Below are 13,773 nucleotides of genomic sequence, written 5' to 3' on the forward strand. Positions count from 1 at the left end.
AGTTTCTGCTTAAGCAATGGCGGCGGTTCTCCCCCCATTTCCCCCCCCTCTAAGTCACACACACCTACACACACGTGCGTGTGAGTCCGATGAATACTCGCTCTCACTGTTACCGCTTCCTCGATGCCCTTCGTCCTTACCTCTCCGTTGCCCCCCTCCCCCTCGCTCATACATCCACGTGACGTATTTACTACTCACACAGCACCACACACCTATCAAAACTTAGAGTTTCTCTCCTACTCCCTGCGTTCCTCGTATTGCCGTGTTTCCGTCCTCCCTCAGGCATTCTGCGCCTCCGGTGTTTTGGATATCTACCGCTCTTTTCTCTCACCCTTTCGTAGGGCGCAGCCGGCTTGTCGCCGCTTCCTGTGTCTCCTCTCGCTCTCTCTCGGCGTCCCGCTCGTCTTTTTTACATATATTTTTCCACTGTTGCTTTAGAAGCAGGAGAGGAACGTGCGACGGAGTCAGACCAACGCGAAAGACCCTCCCCACCCAAATAAACAGAAGGGCAGCACGTGCTCGCAGCTACCTCTCACTCTCTCGTTTCTCCAGCTTTGTCGACTCGTGCGTGTTACTGTTCTCTCTCCCTGTGCGACGTACACCAGCCAGTCCATCTGAAGAAACACAGGAGTCGCTCACACGCACGCGCACAAGGAGGAAGCTTAGGGCAATTATCGCGCCGTTCACGGCGCCTGTGAGCGAGCAAGAAGACATCGAATTCCGTCCGAGTGTAGCGTCGTCCTAGTGTCGTTCATCGCGTGCGCGCGCCTTGCCATATCTGCTGCTTACAATTTTTTTTTTCGTGTGTGCTTCGTTTCTCGTTGCAGCGGCGCTCGCGTTCGCACGCCGCGTTGGGCCTCCGTCTGTTTTTTTTCTCGACGCATCTTCGTATTTTGTGCGAGTGTTGCAGAGAAAACGTCAAAATGGACGCTATCAAGACGTACACGTACAAGTCCGGGGCCGTCTACGAGGGCACCTTCGACGGCAACATGCGCTCCGGCCGCGGTCACTGGACTCATCCGCAGGGAGAGAGATACGAGGGTGAGTACAAGGACAACAAGCAGAACGGCCTCGGCGTCTACATCTTCTCCGAGACGGGCAAGAAATACCTCGGCAACTGGGAGGCTGGGCAGATGAACGGTGAGGGGCTGTACTTCTTCAACCTCGACTGCACCGCTTACTACTTCGGAAACTACACCAAGGACAAGAAGGATGGCGATGGCCATTACATGTACGAGACTGGCGTTATGACGACGCAGAAGTGGAACATGGGCGCGCTGCTGAAGGAGGAGGAGACGCCGCCGTCCGAGATCGTGGAGTGTGCGGTGAAGATAAAGGAGCTGATGGACGCTGTGCGCGCGGTGGCGCCAAAGGAGTTGGGCGATATGCCGCCACCGTCGGAGGTGCGCACGTTTCAATTCCCGTCCGGCGCCACGTACACGGGTCAGTATTTTGGCACCAAAAAGCATGGCCGTGGCTACTGGCTGCACCCGGAGGGCGACAGCTACGAGGGTCAGTTCGATAACAACCACCACAGCGGCTGGGGTGTCTATGTGATTGGCCGCAGCGGCAAGAAATACGTGGGCCACTGGCGTAACGGCAAGATGAATGGTATCGGCGTATACTTCTTCAACCCGCAGGAGACAGAGTACTACGTAGGCCTGTACCGCGACGACGTGAAGAACGGCCGTGGCATGTACCACTTCGCGGAGAGCGGCGCTAGCATGGTTCAGATGTGGGAAAACGGCGTGCTGCGACAGGAGATGGAGGCCGACAAGGCCACTGAGAAGGCGTACGAGGCGGCTATTCGAAGGATCGTAGAAGTAGTGAAGCCCTACGCGCCCAACTACGAGCCGGTGACATTCGGGTTCTGATACTATGTCCTTCAAAGGTGTGCGAGTGGAGACAAGTGGACAGAAGACTCGAAGAGAAAAGCAGGAGGTGAGGGGGCCGAGGAAGATACTTCTGTTGTTCCCTCTTCTTCCTTCTTGGACCCACAAGGCACACCGCAGCAGAGCTGGCGTTTCCTCCTCTGCATCTCTTCTTTTGTGCCTCCCCCCCGCCCTTCCCCCATCGATGTGTCCTCGTGTGGATCTCCGGCATCGAAATCGGACTTGGTGCCGGGTAAGCTGCCTCAGTGCGTCTTTGCCCCTCCCCTCCCTCCTTCAGGCCGCTTTCGTCTCTCCTTGAGGCATCGCACTGCTGCATAGCGGAGGGGCGCCTCTGTGCGCGTAACAGTCCAGAAAATGGCGCAGGTCCCCTCTCTCTGTCTTGTGTTCCCTTTGTCCCTCCTCTCCTCTCCTCTTTCCCCCAAAAGAAATGAAAACGGGTGTCGTCTCGACCGTGCATGCGTGCATGTGTGTGCGGCTGCGTTTCTCGGCTATTTGGTGCTCCCGTATTCATGTGGTGAGGGGAGGTCGCGGGTGTACGTGTGTATGTTGGGGTGAATGTGTGCCTCTTGATGGGAGGCGTGTGCACCTGTGTGCGCCACCAGAGGTCTATGTGTGGTTTTCTCCTCCTCTTTTTCAGGCCGCATGTCTTGCAGATTTCCATTCCGTCTTCTCCCCTGAGGGTGCGCATGAATCGCCGTCCACACATTCACGAGACAGTTCATGTTTCCCTCCTTCCTCATCTCGTGGCGCGCGCTCGGGTCGAAGAGCGGACACGAGCGCCACCAACAGCAAAGAGCGTGTCGGCGTGTGTGTGTGTGGGGGGGGCGTGCTTTTTTTTCGTAGACGTCTTTGTTGTTGGCTCACATTAATCAGCGCCTGTGTGCAGTGCCCAGTGTTGTGTGGACTACGACAAGAAAGGCTGTCAGAGAGAGAGGCGAGTATTGTTGCAGATGGGTGTTCCTATCGATTTTTTACGGCGCCAGAGCATCTCTTCAATAGGGCGTAAAAGGAGAGACAGTGGTCCGCATAACAAACAACAGAAACGGCGACGGGAACTTCACAAGAGCCCGCGAGGCACCAAGTATGCAACTGCTGCAGGGGCTCCGAGCACTCGTAAAGGGGTGGAGAAGGGGTACCGTTTGTGTAACGCGCGGAGTTAGAGGTGAGGCGACGTGGGCGATGGCGCTCGATGCAGCAGCACTCGTTGTGTAGACCCTGCTGCCAGCGCGGTATCGGGGGCAGAGACGAGTAAGGTGGTCAGTGGGGTCCCGCTGTCTTCGCTGGATGAAGGAGCTCTCTCTCACTCACGCCCCCTCAGTGCGACGGCGCCGGTACTGCTGCGACGCCGAGGCTGTGGTATCCGTTCTCCTGACGTTGTGAAGGCTTCTCGCACGCTTCCTCGTCTCTTGTCCTGTTCGGCCTCTTCTTGTTTCCTCCATGCCCATGCTCTGGTGCACCCGCACCCACCGCTGCACAAGTGCCTGTGCCCTGTGAGCCGATATGGAAGCATACACGTATAGACGTATATTGCGTGCTGTGCGTATCTTCCGCATCCACCTCGTTGCTTTCTCTCCCTCCGACTCTTTTCTTGTCCTTTCCTCTCAACGTAGTTTCCCTGCTCCCGCCACGCCCCTCATCATTTTGCGCATGGACGTGCACGGACCTTCCTCCTCGGTCATGCACGTGCAAGCCATCAACGTTGCAGCGTCTGCCATCAAACCTCATAGATCAACGTAGCGCGACACCCACGCTTTGACTGCAGTGCTGTGTTTCTCTGTTTTCGCTTCTGCGTGTTCTCAGGGCGCTGCTGGTGTACATCTGTTATCGCATGTTCTCACCTTCCCTTAGATCCATCTCTGCTTCCCATTCAGCAAACTTGGGTTTGCTCGGCGTGTCACATCTCCCCAGTCTGTGGCACGCACAATCGCCTCCGTGCCGCCTTTCCTCTCTGCTTCAGAGCTGGGCCAGGCACGTGTTGTTTGTCTACACCTTGGCTGAGCTGCGCCACAAAAAAAAACTCACTCACACCGACATCCACTCCCCACTGGGACCCCTCACTCCGTTTTTTACTTTCTCGTCCTCGACAGCCACGCGGAGGTGGACGGAAAGGCGACTGAGAGACGGCAGACAACTCCTCCCTCCCCCTTCCCCCAAAAAAAATTGAAGGCGAATAGAATGACACCATAGAAGCGAGAACAGGAAAGGCGAACAAGCACCAGTCAGGGACCACCACCCAGTCGACAAGAGCATTGCCAAGTGACCGTCACGTCCGGGCCCCGGTGTAGGTGGAGGTGACTTCATAGCGGTCTCACCGGGCTCTCTTTCCGTTCCCCTTTCCTCGCAGCGCGCACGCGTATTTTGTACCGGGTAGTGACGCGACGGGGGGACATCCGCTCCTCTCTCTCAGGCTGCCATCTTTGATTCACCAACTCCGCCCTCCGCAATAAGCACTTCATCTTGTGTGTGTAATGAGCGAATCCATCTTGCTCGGCAAAGCAGAGTTGCTCGCCTGGGCCGCCAGCGTCACGGGCATCTCTCCCTGCGACAAGTACGGAGACTTGAAGGACGGGCTCATCTATCTCGCCTTGACGCGGCAGCTTTTCCCTGGTGAGATCGACAACGCTATTGTGCGCCTCCAGCGGCGCGGTGCCCGTGATGCTGCCAAGAACTGGTCTCTGCTCACCAGTTGCCTTCGGCGCCATGGGATCCCGACCCACTTGTGCAGCCAGCAGGCTGTTGAGCGCGGGCACACACGGTACTGCTTCAACCTGTTGGTTCTCTTTTACTTTCTAGTGCGCTTAGCCCGCGGCCATCAGTTCGCTGTGGACTTTGCGCAGCCGGTAGATCCACAGCTAGCCGCTTTCCTGCAGTCCCCCGAAAGCGTGCTCGCCGTGGAGCGCAGAGTCGACATGGGCCTCAGCGAGTGCAGCAGCAACAACGTGGGTGTGTCCGCCATAGACGAAGACGAGGCGGGTGGACAAGCGGACTCTGGCGCCCCGCGCAGCGTTACACGTTTGTCATCCCCTCCATCAGGCGCCACAGCGCCCACAACGGCAACGGGAGTGGCGCCGTTGAGGCTGCCTCTCCGCTCTACCGCTTTATTGGCTGACACTTCTTCACATCACCTCGCCCCACCGCCGCGGTGGATGTGGGCACACGAGCAGAGCTCGGCACGCGCTTTCCAGGACGCCGGTGGTTGGCGCGCACCTCGCAGGTGCAACAATAGGGGTACGGAGGATTCGAAGCACTCACCACGCGGGGCTTTCGACTCGACGTTAGTCCATGGCGTGGCACGCGCACCTGTCACTTCTGGTGGCGAGCTCGTCACGGCAACGCTGCTGCCTCCAGCTTCTCTCTCGCGCCCCTCTCCATCCACTGCGTGCGCTCCACACCTTTACATACAGAACCAGCTGCTGAGAGAGGAGCTGCAGCACGTCAAGGCAGTCAGTCAGCTGCTCCTAACGCAGCAGCGCGGGTCGGAGGCGGCAGTCGAGATGCGCGCGTCTGCTGCTCTGCAGGTTCAGCTAGCAAAGGCAGAGCTCGACCATCTACACGCCGTTCGACAGTTGGAGGTGACGCTGACAGCAGGGCCAGTGCAAAATGGCGGCGCCAACGCTGCTCCGTCGCCGCAACAGTGGGCAGCACTTGTGCATCGAGCGGAGGCTGCAGAGACCACTTCGGTTCAGCTGTATCGCGAATATCACGAAAGCCAGCAAGTGTACGACACCACGCTGCAGCAGCTTCGTCAGGTGTTCTGCTCCATCGCGGATATCGCGGCAGCAGCTCTCTCGTCAGTGCCATCCAACTCTGACAGCGCACATGCTGTCGCGTACGAGGAGACGGTAACAGCTGCGATGCTGGCGCAACTCACCGGCGTGCCTGCTATGCTAAAGGATGCATTTTGTGCACAGATGCGAGCGCTGCTACTGACGTTGAGCAGCCTACGTAGCACGAATGCGCGTCTTCAGATGGATGCAGCATCGGTGCCGCACCATAGTGGCCCCGGCGATGCGAGCAGAGATTGCGCGTCGAGCTTCAGTGCCTTGTACGCATCCTCTTCTCTCCCATTCGAGCGAGAGAGTCTCAAGACGGTGTGCGCAGAGGCCCTCAGCGCCTGTCACGGTGCAAACCCAGTCGTGCAGCGCGCCTTGCGACGCCTCACGAGTCTTGTCGACATGGTCAGCAGTGCCCTTGACGCAGCGCAGCAGGACCGAGACAGGTGGGAGCAGCGGTGCCGGCGCGCGGAAACCGCTGCCGCCCAAGCCGATGCAGGCTCACAGGAAGCGAGTGCAGAGGGTGAGGCACAGCGGCAGCAGGACTTGGCAGCGCCCACTGTAGCCTCGAGCACCTGCATAGACGAGCTTTCTCGCTTGTCCCCGGAGCGGTGTGCGCGGGCAGCGCAAATCCATCAGGAGAGCCAGAGGCTCTGCAGTCAGGTACAGGAGATACTCGCCATGGCGTTCTCCACAGCTGGCACCCACGAAGTGCAGTGGGCAAGTGATGAGCTGGTCGCATTGCTAGGCGCGTACGTCAAAGAACGAGCATCAAAACCGGCCATGGACGAAGCGCTTGCTGAACAAGCAGAAACCATTGCCGCGTTGCGGGCAGATCTTCGGCAGCAGCGGGAGACTCGGAAGCGAGCAGAGGCTCAGTTGAGCGATGCCGAGCGACGACGACAGGTGCTGGAGCACAAGTGTGCCGCACTACAGACCCAACTTCGCAGCGCCACCGAGAAGCTCGGAACGCAGAGGAATGACTCTCAAGCGCACGCGGCAACGTTGCGCCGAGCGCTGCTGGAGAAGACTTCCACTCCTTTATCGGCCGCACTCGCAAGTACACCGCTCGCAAAACCCTCCACGGCTGCCACACGTGGCACACAAGAGCACATTGCAGCCAGTGGCGCAGCACCGTTGACTGATGCTTCTCGCCACGCAGCGAGCACACCGTACCGCAGTACAGCTCATTCGCTGTACTCTTCACCTCACCTGCCGGGCGCCTTACACTCACCCTCTACGTCCGATGACGACATGAATGATGCCGAGGAGCGCCGTCTAATCGATCACCACCACCGCTTTCACAGCGATTTGCACAACCAACACGTGTCACCGTCGCCTTCTCCGTCAGCTTCGGCCTCGTTGCCTTCCTCGAGAGCCACCACTGCAGAGGCTGATGTACCGAAGGCGCTAACAACCGAACGGGTCGTTGCGAGGGCCAGCCTAGCTGCGCCGACTGCTTCGCCGGCCAGAAGCACGCGGTCATCGACAGATCACCCCGCAGCTGCCTCGGGCTCGTCACTCTTGCTGTCAGCGGCGGAGCTTGAGCGGCGGAAGCAAGCGATCTTGCGCAAGTACGACGTTGCATAACTCTGCGGAGAAGCAGAGGAAGAGGTTTTGAAAGAAGAGGGGATCGACTGCGGTCGCGCGCTTCCGATTTCTCAAGCAGCCAGCTCAGTGAGGTGCATGCGAATACACCGGCGCACATGCACTCAGCGACACACACACACGCACGTGCACATATGTACATTCATACACACCGACACGGGGGTGACAAACCCGATGCCGTCGCGCTTGGTATGATGGTGCGCGATCTCCCCTGCCTCTCCATCCCTCCCCTTTCCTGCCTCCACAGCTCACATCGCTCCAGAATAACCGCACAAGCGCTGAAGGAAAATACACATGGAGAAGCAAGAAAGCGAAAAAAGAAAGCGTGGTGTATATGCTTTGCGCCACAGGGGGAGGGGGCACACACTCGCACCTCAGCGAATTGCGGTCGATGGATGTCGATTAGCAGCAATACCAGTTGAGGCAGCCGCAGGAAAAGGCGACCGTGCTGAAGGAGCGCGTGCGCAACCACCGCATTGTGCTTTCTTCCCTCTTCCTGATCCAGACGTCTGCATCGCCGTCTCGTGGAAGTCGCCTTGCGGATGTGCTTTGCTCTTCACTCCTTCCGCCTCGCATCTGTGTTCTTGTGTCTGCTTCTTTTTTTGTGTCGCTCCTCTTACCCTTTCTGTCTCCCTTGTCCATCCACTCCCGTACTTTGTGTGCGTGTGTGTGTCGAGGTGTCTTGGCTTCCACGGCTGCATCTCAGCTGTGCCAGTGTCATTGATTTGCACTCCTTTCTCCTACTCGCTCTCTTGCGGTTGCACAGCGGTCAATGTCTTCTACATCGACCTAGATTGCTCTTTCACCTTGTCTCTACCAATATCCCTTTCCCGCCACCACCACCACCGCTCTTCGCCGCCCCGCCCCTTTACTTGCGGTTTCCCTATCCTTCCACAGAACCACCTACTCTCACGTCACCACCTCCCGAACGATACCACGCCTCACTTGTCTGCCGCTGCCTCGAAAGCTCCCCTTTTTCTTTCCACGCCTCCACCGCTGCCGCCTAACGTCCTCCACAAGATAGATTACCCCGCAGCCATGAGCGCCTCCCTCAAGAAGACGGCGCTCCACAGCTTCCATCTCGCTCAGCAGGCAAAGATGAATGCATTTTCGGGCTACCACATGCCCATCTCCTATGGCAGGCTGGGTGTGCTGAAGGAGCACTTCTACACTCGACAGGTCGCCGGGATATTCGATTTATCGCACGTGGGCCAGTATGAGGTTCGCGGTGCGGACCGTGAGAAGTTCATGGAGCACGTCACGCCGGTGGACCTCCAGCGCACCCAGGTTGGATACGGAGCGCTGAGTATGCTGACGAACGCGCAGGGAGGCATCAAGGACGACTGCATCGTGACGAAGATGGCGGATCATCTGTTCCTTGTGCTGAACGCTGGGTGCAAGGGGAAGGATGTGGCGCACATGGAGAGTGTGCTGCGTGAGGGCGCGATGAAGGGTGCGGATGTGCAGCTTGTGCTGCTGGATCGCTCGCTTATTGCGCTACAGGGCCCGCAGGCCGCCGCGATCCTCTCCGAGTTCATGGATGACGTGCCGGACATGGGCTTCATGCAGTGCCGCCAGAAGGTGAACATCAAGGGGATGGAGGTGCAGGTGACGCGGTGCGGCTACACGGGCGAGGACGGCTTCGAAATATCTGTGTCGAACACGGACGCTGTAGCGCTTGTGGAGCTCCTCATGTCGCGGAGGGCGGAAATGGCCGGCCTGGGTGCTCGCGACAGCCTTCGTCTGGAGGCGGGGTTGAACCTGTACGGCCACGAGCTGACCGAGGATACCAACCCTGTGGCGGCTCGCTTCATGTGGACGATTTCGAAGCGCCGCATGGCGGAGGGCGGCTTCATTGGCTACGAGCCCATCAAGTACTTCCGGGACAACGCCAGCAAGGGTGCTGTGCCGCGGCTGCGAGTGGGCCTCGTTTCCACTGGCCCGGTTGCTCGTGAGAAGACTGCCATCGAGGTGGGTGGGAAGCAGGTGGGCGAGGTGACCAGTGGCTGCCCGTCTCCGTGCTTGAAGAAGAACATCGCCATCGGCTACCTCGACCGTGAGCTGGCCAAGGATGGGGTGAAGGTGGACCTGGTTGTGCGGGACCGCCGCGTGGCTGCTGAGGTGGTCACTCCGCGATTCGTGCCTGCCCGGTACTACCGCAAGCCCCAGTAAAGCAAGCCAAAGAAAGGTGATCCGCCACCATGAAAAGGATCGCATCATAACTCCAACCGACGTGGAGGCGTAGAGCAAGCAGGCACGAGAGAGGGAGGCACGCACGGATTGTCATGGAGAAGATGCATAAAAAATGCACCTTCGAGGTGTATTCGTCGAGTGATGGTGGCGGTAGGGAGTGCCTGTAAGTGTATAGGTTGCACGCATCGATGCGCCGCCTCCACACTTCCTTAATCACCTTCCCCTTTCCCTGCTTTTCTCGTTTCGACTGTTCCACCTTCACGGTGCCACGCTCTACCGCCTCTCTTTCTGTTCTCATGTCTTTTTTATTTTTTTTTCATTTTAGCCGACGTGCGTGCTCATGTTCTGTCGTGCGCGGTCTTGCGTCTCCTCTGCCTCTTTCGGTTTTCATGGGACTCTGCGCTTCAGCGATTCCCTCGCGGAGCACGTTGGATAGGGGGTCAACGGAAGGCACGCTTTCCGTGGAAGCACGGCGAAACGCACACGCCTGTGGCTAGAGGTGAGGATAATGAGGGGATCAAGTGCACGAAAAAGACAAACAATGGACATGGCGTCGTAAGGCTTCTTCACTCTTCCCCCGCATGCATACCGTCCTTCTCTCTCTCTCTCCGTGGAACGACCTCATGATTCTTGTCATTGTACTGCTCTGCTCTGCTCTGCTCCCTCTCTCTCTCTCTCTCTCTGTGTGTGTGTGTGCCCTTTTCCGCTTTTGTATGCTTCCGTTGTGTCTTCTCTCTTCTTGGTCTCTCGTTCCCGCTCTCCCTCCCTAACGCGCACCTCACCGAGGCAAGAGTCAGTGCCGCGTCTCATTTTCTCTGTCCTTTTGTTTTTCTTCAGTCTTTGCGTCTTGGGTGTGGTCTTGCTGCCTCGACCACACGTTCCACGCCTCTTTCCGTTTTTTTTTTTTTTCGATTTTTTTTCTCCGCTTTAGCAACGCAGCGCATGATAACTGTGCAGCACTGGTTGTTTCCTTGTCCGTCTTCTAAAACACACGTGCACATGGGCGTGAAGGAACGTAGAGGAAGCAAACGAAAAAAAAATCCTCGCAAGCATGTCTCACCCTCCTCCCTCGCCCCTCCCTTCTTCTCCGCCTCCGTCATCTCCAACCCTCGTCATGTCCGGCGGTGTCTTCCTCAACGAGAAGACGAAAACAAAAAGTCACAGGAAGTGGGTGGCGGCGACGGGGGACGAAGGAGGTGAGGGAAGGGGGGCGGACTCTAAGGTAACTTTAGACCGTACTCATGTGTGCTACGATTGCTTCTTATTCGCTTCCAGCGCTCTCTCCCTCCCCCCGCTCTCTCTTTTCCTCCACCTCTTCTTCGGTCCCCACTGAACGGCTATATTCGTTCTTATGGACGTGGCTTGTTGAGTGCGTGGCGGGGTGGGGCGGGGGTGGGTGATGATGCAGGCGTGTGTGCTCGACATTGGTTCTCTCTAATCACGATGAGCATTTTCACCGAGTGCTTATCCTCTCCCTTCCGTGTCTCTCCATCTGTTTCCTCTGTTGTTACCGTATTTTCTTTCTCTTCTCGTTTGGTCTTATGCTCCCCAAGAGAAGCACAGGGAAGGATGCCAAGCACGAAAAAGCGGTGTCCAGAACTCAGACATCCGCAGACACCACCCGCACACATTCCTATCCCACGCATGCTCATGCGTCAGGCATGTCGCCTCTACCCAGGTGCGTGCTTGTGCTATGCAATCTCTAAAGTGCCCCTATCTATGTATGTGCCTGCCGGCATCTGGACGTGTGTCCACATGCCTGTACGTGCGTAAAGGAGTGTGCGTGTATGCGTGTGTCGCCATATATCGTTTTCTGCCCCCTCCTTGCGTTTTTTACTTCTTTTTCATCACCCCCGCCCTTCCCCAAACGGCGCCCGCTCTCTTGTGTCAGTTCTTGAAGAGGCGGCGTAGAGCAGCGGGCGGGGTGCAGAGGTGGAAGAGTGGCTTACGAATTCCATTTTTTTTATTGGGCAGAGGGGGTCTCTTCGGCTCCTTACCGATATTCTCCCATTGCCCGGACAAAAACCGCACACGCACGAACACGAGACGTGCCAAGGCCTCTCTGCTTTCCTCGGAAAACAGAGGGAGCGGGCGGACGCGCACAGGGTCTTCTATCTGTGGGCCCTCCCCCCCACACCTCTGTGAGCCGGGGAGATGACGGCAGAGTAGCGGCGAGACAAAACAAAGAACATATGAAGGAGGCGTGTGCAGCGCATGCTGCACCGAAAGAGGTCCGTGCTTCCATCCATGCACTTGATGAACCCGTAATACCACACGTAAGCACTTTCCTTGCTCCACCCATACGCGATCAACACCTCGACCTTTGCCTTCTCTCTTCTTTGCTCTTTAATGATTTCCTCTCTTTCTTGGCGTGGTGGCCGGCGCGGGCGTGCAACACCGCTAGGGGGGCAACAGCACTAAAGACTCATTCTCCATCAAGAGACGTAAAGGCGAACTGCCCACCTCCTCTCTTCTGCGCATCTCTTTCTCTCCCCGCTTCTCTTTCTCTTTGAAAAAAAAGAAACGAGTTGTCGTCTCCCTCTCCCTCTCATTCGTTCTGCCCCCAACCACGGAAAACACAGCATCAGGCCCGGAAGAAACACATCAATGCTAGCCTCTCAACCCTATCATCTCTTTTGATGCGCTCGTTGACGGCCTCCACACGCTCCCCTCTCTCGCTCTTGAAGACTCGACCAGCCATTGAAAACGTGCCGGTTGCCAGGCACTCAGGGCTTTCCCTGTTCCCACGCGGCTCAAAATGTCTTCTTCCGCCTCCACCATACTCACTCATTCGTTACTTCCCTAGACTGGCGCACACACACACACACACCCACACACACACACACACACACAACACACATACCACAGTCAGCCTCTCTCTTTCCCATTCTTTTCCCACCGCAGCCATGAGCGCCTCCCTCAAGAAGACGGCGCTCCACAGCTTCCATCTCGCTCAGCAGGCAAAGATGAATGCATTTTCGGGCTACCACATGCCCATCTCCTATGGCAGGCTGGGTGTGCTGAAGGAGCACTTCTACACTCGACAGGTCGCCGGGATATTCGATGTATCGCACATGGGCCAGTATGAGGTTCGCGGTGCGGACCGTGAGAAGTTCATGGAGCACGTCACGCCGGTGGACCTCCAGCGCACCCAGGTTGGACACGGGGCGCTGAGTATGCTGACGAACGCGCAGGGAGGCATCAAGGACGACTGCATCGTGACGAAGATGGCGGACCATCTGTTCCTTGTGCTGAACGCTGGGTGCAAGGAGAAGGATGTGGCGCACATGGAGAGTGTGCTGCGTGAGGGCGCGATGAAGGGTGCGGATGTGCAGCTTGTGCTGCTGGATCGCTCGCTTATTGCGCTACAGGGCCCGCAGGCCGCCGAGATCCTCTCCGAGTTCATGGATGACGTGCCGGACATGGGCTTCATGCAGTGCCGCCAGAAGGTGAACATCAAGGGGATGGAGGTGCAGGTGACGCGGTGCGGCTACACGGGCGAGGACGGCTTCGAAATATCTGTGTCGAACACGGACGCTGTAGCGCTTGTGGAGCTCCTCATGTCGCGGAGGGCGGAAATGGCCGGCCTGGGTGCTCGCGACAGCCTTCGTCTGGAGGCGGGGTTGAACCTGTACGGCCACGAGCTGACCGAGGATACCAACCCTGTGGCGGCTCGCTTCATGTGGACGATTTCGAAGCGCCGCATGGCGGAGGGCGGCTTCATTGGCTACGAGCCCATCAAGTACTTCCGGGACAACGCCAGCAAGGGTGCTGTGCCGCGGCTGCGAGTGGGCCTCGTTTCCACTGGCCCGGTTGCTCGTGAGAAGACTGCCATCGAGGTGGGTGGGAAGCAGGTGGGCGAGGTGACCAGTGGCTGCCCGTCTCCGTGCTTGAAGAAGAACATCGCCATCGGCTACCTCGACCGTGAGCTGGCCAAGGATGGGGTGAAGGTGGACCTGGTTGTGCGGGACCGCCGCGTGGCTGCTGAGGTGGTCACTCCGCCTTTCGTGCCTGCCCGGTACTACCGCAAGCCCAAATGAAACGACTGTTATCTGAGAAGCACAGGATACTCAACCTATGTGCGTTCGAATGACCGAGGAAAGGGAATGCGACGCAGGGGCGTTGGAGGAAGAGGGAGAGGGGGGGCTTTGTAAACCGACGCTACACCCTTTCGCCTCCGCTGCGGCCCTTGTCTTCTCTGACCTGACCGCACGTTTCTTGCACGGCAAGTGTTCGACGGCCTGCATTTCGGAATCCGCCTCGTACGATTGTGGTAGCTTCCTCAAGGCCGTGAAGTGCCTCATGCC

General features: G+C 57.8%; 4 protein-coding genes across 4 annotated transcripts; all 4 read left to right on the forward strand.

Annotated features, from left to right (window-relative positions):
- Positions 1-923: 923 nt before the first annotated feature.
- LMXM_36_3780 (conserved hypothetical protein) lies at positions 924-1,874 on the forward strand (the record flags this gene model as incomplete). The annotated part of the gene is made up of 1 exon (XM_003874685.1): positions 924-1,874. One exon carries the CDS (start codon positions 924-926, stop codon positions 1,872-1,874), a length of 951 nt encoding a protein of 316 aa, XP_003874734.1.
- A 2,486-nt stretch (positions 1,875-4,360) lies between these two features.
- LMXM_36_3790 (conserved hypothetical protein) lies at positions 4,361-7,255 on the forward strand (the record flags this gene model as incomplete). Its single annotated transcript, XM_003874686.1, has 1 exon — positions 4,361-7,255. The coding sequence occupies one exon, from the start codon at positions 4,361-4,363 to the stop codon at positions 7,253-7,255; it is 2,895 nt and encodes a 964-aa protein (XP_003874735.1).
- Positions 7,256-8,311: 1,056 nt separating this feature from the next.
- On the forward strand, positions 8,312-9,445 carry LMXM_36_3800 (aminomethyltransferase, mitochondrial precursor,putative; the record flags this gene model as incomplete). The annotated part of the gene is made up of 1 exon (XM_003874687.1): positions 8,312-9,445. The coding sequence occupies one exon, from the start codon at positions 8,312-8,314 to the stop codon at positions 9,443-9,445; it is 1,134 nt and encodes a 377-aa protein (XP_003874736.1).
- Positions 9,446-12,372: 2,927 nt separating this feature from the next.
- On the forward strand, positions 12,373-13,506 carry LMXM_36_3810 (aminomethyltransferase, mitochondrial precursor,putative; the record flags this gene model as incomplete). The annotated part of the gene is made up of 1 exon (XM_003874688.1): positions 12,373-13,506. One exon carries the CDS (start codon positions 12,373-12,375, stop codon positions 13,504-13,506), a length of 1,134 nt encoding a protein of 377 aa, XP_003874737.1.
- Positions 13,507-13,773: the final 267 nt, after the last annotated feature.

This window comes from Leishmania mexicana, chromosome 20 (assembly GCF_000234665.1).
Source record: "Leishmania mexicana MHOM/GT/2001/U1103 complete genome, chromosome 20".
NCBI classification, from domain to species: Eukaryota; Euglenozoa; class Kinetoplastea; order Trypanosomatida; family Trypanosomatidae; genus Leishmania; species Leishmania mexicana.